We start from the raw sequence: 4477 nt of genomic DNA on the forward strand, positions 1-4477 counted from the left end.
CTGATGAGTGGTGCGAATCATTTATCACACGCTTTCTAAATAGTTGTGCATTTTAGACTTGTTTAATGTATGCTCACTATCTCAGTGACGTGCTTCTCTGAGCCCTGGTTTGATTTGGAAACAGCATCAAACTTTTTTTGGACAATATTTCTACTAAGATATTTAAGGGCGGGGTCCTTAAGCTCTGGCTCACTGCCTGTTTTTGTAAAGAAGATTTTGTTGGCACACGGCTGTGCTTATTTGTTTATGTACGGAGACTGGCCCTCCAAGCCTAACTTAAAATACTCTTCGGCTCTTTAACTGATGAAGTTAAAAGGGGTTTCTGCTTCTAGTCAATAGGTCTCAGCTGGTACTTTAGCCACCAGAGGGCGCTAAGTGTCTGCCCGCTTAGTACAGCCAGTTGCCCTTCTGGTCCCCCAGGCTTCGCGCAGGGGCTGAACTCAGAGACCCTGCACCTTGGTCCCCACCCCGCCCTGCCCCTGGTTCTACCAACAGGGGATGCTCTGGGACACAGCCTCTCAGACTGCTCAGGGGCTGGGGCACACCCTCCGTGTCCCTCCTGGGCCCCTTTACCATCCTAGGCCTGGCTGAGCAGTATCATTATGTGACTTGTAGTCTCCGTAATTGAAATTGTTCAGCGTCCTGTAGGCAGAGTGTTCCAAGTGTTGATGTGATACGTTTAAATTTGCAAAAATAACTACCCCCAGCAGCTCACGCCCCGGTGGACATGTTGATTCAGTTCTTGCCTTTTCTAGACCTATCTGCTGCATTTGGGTGGGCAGCTTAAGAAGGAACCTTTCATTTCACACAATAACCCAACAAACAGGTACCTACACTCAGCTGGAATTAACATTCCCCATACAGTTCTCATCCTTCACAATATGCAGGAAACGATTTCCAGTCTCAATCTTTTCAGTGCTGGTCACAACCAAATGGTTGATTTGACGATTCAGTAATGGGTCAGATCCCATAGCTGGAACCGCACACCTTTGCTCTCCTGGACACGCTTTCCCCTGCTTCTCCCCACACATCTCTTACCACCCTCCTCGGTCCCTGTACTTTCTGACAGTCCCAGTGTTTGCCTTCAGCTTTCTGTTTCTTTACAGAGTAAATCGTAGAGCCGTTTCATGCCATTTTCACTTCACGGCAAAAGTTATCTTGCAAACAGAGATAGCCGTTCCCGGCGTCACAGTCGCGTGCACCACACGGTTGTCTGTGAGCTTCGCTACTTCTGGAAGGACTTTCCGTGGAAGAAGAATTAAACATCTTTTTTTTTTTTTTTTAACATCCTATAACAACATTACGCAAGCATTTATTGCATGCTGGTGCTCATGCTAAAAAAAAAGTCCTTTAGCCCAAGTGCAGAGCTGAAGTTATCTGACATCATAATTGACGAGAAAAATGCTCTGCCAATTTTCTTAGATGCTTAGAAAATGCAAAACAGGTCCACTCTTCAATCAGCAAAAAAAATTTGTATAACCAGCAAACGATAATGGAAAAACGTTGGAGAGATGACTGTAGCATCCACCCCACCCTAAGGAGGCCCCACGTGGACCGTGCTTGTATGTTTACACATCTCCCCATTTTAACCATTTCTATGGAAGAACTGAACAATGCGAGTTTTGAAGTATATGAATTTGGGGGCTACATCTCTCCAAAAAAAAAAAAAAAGCAACATCTTGATTTTAAAGGCTTGGGATTTTTTGTTTGATTTTGTTTTGATGCTTTAGTCTAAAAAGACCGTGCCAACCTTTCGACGTGGATTTTAGGTCGTTTGGAAGAGGAGAAGATGCCGTAGGTCAAGAAAGGGTGATGGAAGGATGGGGGGGAGGCGGAGATGTGGAAGGAAAGGATGGAGAAACATGAGAGGGTCTAAGCAGTGAGGAGACCCTTGGGAGACCACGAGGAACAGTGATGAAAACACGGCAGGTGAGGGGTCTGGTTGGCGGAAAGAATCCAGTGAAGGTTTCAATCCGGGCTTCACTCCTCGAGTTTATCAGCTCAAGTTTATCAGTCGGCCCCCTGATTGTCACTGAGTTCCTGTTGTGGCCTAGGCTGTGAGATGCCGGAAGAAACATCGACCAAGACAGGACTCCTGCCTCGTGGCATCGGAGAAACGGAGGGCATGACAGGAGAATCAGAGACGACTTGACTGAGTGACAGTTAGCGTCAGCCCCGCAGAGCATCCTTGTCTGCTTTAGGATTCTGAGCTGCATTGCGGCATCTGCGTCCTGAACAGGACCCGGCTTATTACGTGGGGCTCTGGGAGGATTTGGGGTGACAGACGTATGCTTTGCTAAAATTTTATTTGCAAGCTGGGCAGCAGTCCAGACTCGGCCGCCAGGCTGTAGTCTGCTGCCCCCTGTCCTGGATCATGCACGTTTGTTGTCCTTCGTGACAGAGAGAAACGTCAAAGTGATTTAAGCCACCACAGTGGACTCCGATGCAGCGGCCCCCTGCCTCGGTCTTCAGCTTCTGCTGCTGGGACTGTCAGCCTTCGGAGAGGTTTTTCTGGCTCCTTCTGGCTGGAATGACCTTTGCAACATGGATCTCCTGTGCATGGCAGTCACCTAACTCGGCTTGGGTCCAGGGAGTCCTTTTCGACCAGCCCTACTGCCCCCCTCCCCCAACCCCAACTAAGAAGGGGCTGCTTGTGACCAGGGCTCGTATGTTCCTGGTTTCTATTCCTCCAGGAACTAGCGCCTCTGTCCACGCTGGTTCCAAGTGACTAGAAAAATCATAGGGACAGCCCGGATTTTCAAAGGGCCTGGGGAAGCAGGGGACAAAAACGGTTTTCGACTTGTGTTTTGCCACATCAGTCTTAATACATCAATGAAAATTTTCCTACCTATTTTTTTAACTTGTGAAGAGTGTGAAATAGGTATTATTCCTAGCGATTTCTGCCAAACTTAAAGGAAAGAAAATTGAGAGGCAAAACGGTGGGCTTTAGGAACTGGGGAATGAGGGTGCATTCGCTAAAAGTGAAAAAAGATACAACACAAGGACAGAAGGAGTCTGTTTCCTCGCTAACTACGTTCTCGCATGTTTCATCGTGCTCCCTGAAAGGCTTTTCCCCCAGCAGCTCTCTCTGGGCTCAGGATCTGCAGCCCTCGGAGAGGAAAGCCAGCGTAATGACTGCGAGTCCGCCTGCTTGTGAGAACCCTGTGGACATCCAGAAAGAACTTGAGCTCCCCAGGAGGTTGGCTTTGAATGTTACCATCTCTTTAGGGAAGTATCTGGATTTGAAATCCTTTTACAGGCAAACGCCGCGGAGGATCAAGCGCTCTGAGTCAGCGGTAGCCGGGATGCTGCGAGGAGCCGGTGGAGGGACCAGGGATCCGGGCAGCAGGGGACGCAGGAGGGCGGCCACATGGCGGCCGTGGCATCCCCTTGGATTTGTGCAAAGCACCCGCGGAACGGCTTCCTTCCACAACAAGGTGTGTGTGGAGTAAGTCCTCCTGTTGCATGGAGTTAGAAATAGGCAAGCCCTGGTCCCAGGGACTGAGGTCCTGACTTCAGAGGGCGGCTCTGCGGAGTGAGCCTGAGAGGAGCAGCCCTGTGCTGCGGCTCCCTTGGGGCCGGCCCCTCCCGGGCCGGATGCTTCACAAGGCGTCCTTTACATCAGCGATGGGACATTTCAATAAACATGTCATGCACACAAAGTTTATCTAGTTGTTCATTAATTTTTTTTTAATAGTGAAAATTTTTATGTTTAGAATTAGCCAGTTGGACTGAGTTTAGATGATTCCAATTTTGTTGGCAACACCCAAAGAATCAGAGTCAGGAGCCAGGCGTGCACGGGCCTTCTTCTCTCCATCAGGCCTGATCAGGGTATTGACTTTAGCCACGTCCATGTCACAGAGCTTCTGCACAGCCTGTTTGATCTGGAGCTTGTTGGCCTTGACATCCACAATGAACACAACTGTGTTGTTGTCTTCTCTCTTCTTCATGGCTGACTCGGTGCTCGGGGAAAACGTGATGATGGCGTAGTGGTCAAGCTTGTTCCTCCAGGGGGCGCTCTTCCGAGGACGTTTGGGCTCCCTCCTGAGCCGCGGTGTTTTGGGCCGTCGGAACGTGGGAGGCGTCCGGATCTTTTTTTTTTTTTTTTTTTTTTTTTTTTTTTTTTTTTTTTTTTTTTTTGTGGCTGTGGACGCCTTTCAGCAGTGCTTTCTTGGCCTTCAAAGCCTTTGCTTTGGCTTCGGCTTTGGGAGGGGCAGGGCCTTCCTTCGCTTTCGCCGCCATCTTCGTGAAAAGGCTAGGTGTTCATTTAGAATAATAATAATAGAAATAAAATGTTCAGCCCCACATTCCATCCAGCTCAAGAAACAGAGCATCACCAGCATTTTGGATTTCCTTTGTGCCTTTTCCTCCCGGCACTCTGCAGGGAAGCCCTCCCCAGAACTTTTTTCAATCCCTTGCTTCTCTTTTATATTTGACCACACATGCATATATTACTAATCAATACGTCATTTAGGTT

General features: G+C 48.6%; 1 protein-coding gene across 1 annotated transcript; it reads right to left on the reverse strand.

Annotated features, from left to right (window-relative positions):
• Positions 1-3737: 3737 nt before the first annotated feature.
• LOC105100391 (large ribosomal subunit protein uL23-like) lies at positions 3738-4242 on the reverse strand. Its single transcript, XM_064476093.1, has 2 exons — positions 4141-4242; positions 3738-4103 (listed from the first exon to the last, which is right to left on the reverse strand). Exons 1-2 carry the CDS (start codon positions 4240-4242, stop codon positions 3738-3740), a joined length of 468 nt encoding a protein of 155 aa, XP_064332163.1.
• Between the last annotated feature and the right edge of the window lie 235 nt (positions 4243-4477).

This window comes from Camelus dromedarius, chromosome 19 (assembly GCF_036321535.1).
Source record: "Camelus dromedarius isolate mCamDro1 chromosome 19, mCamDro1.pat, whole genome shotgun sequence".
NCBI classification, from domain to species: Eukaryota; Metazoa; Chordata; class Mammalia; order Artiodactyla; family Camelidae; genus Camelus; species Camelus dromedarius.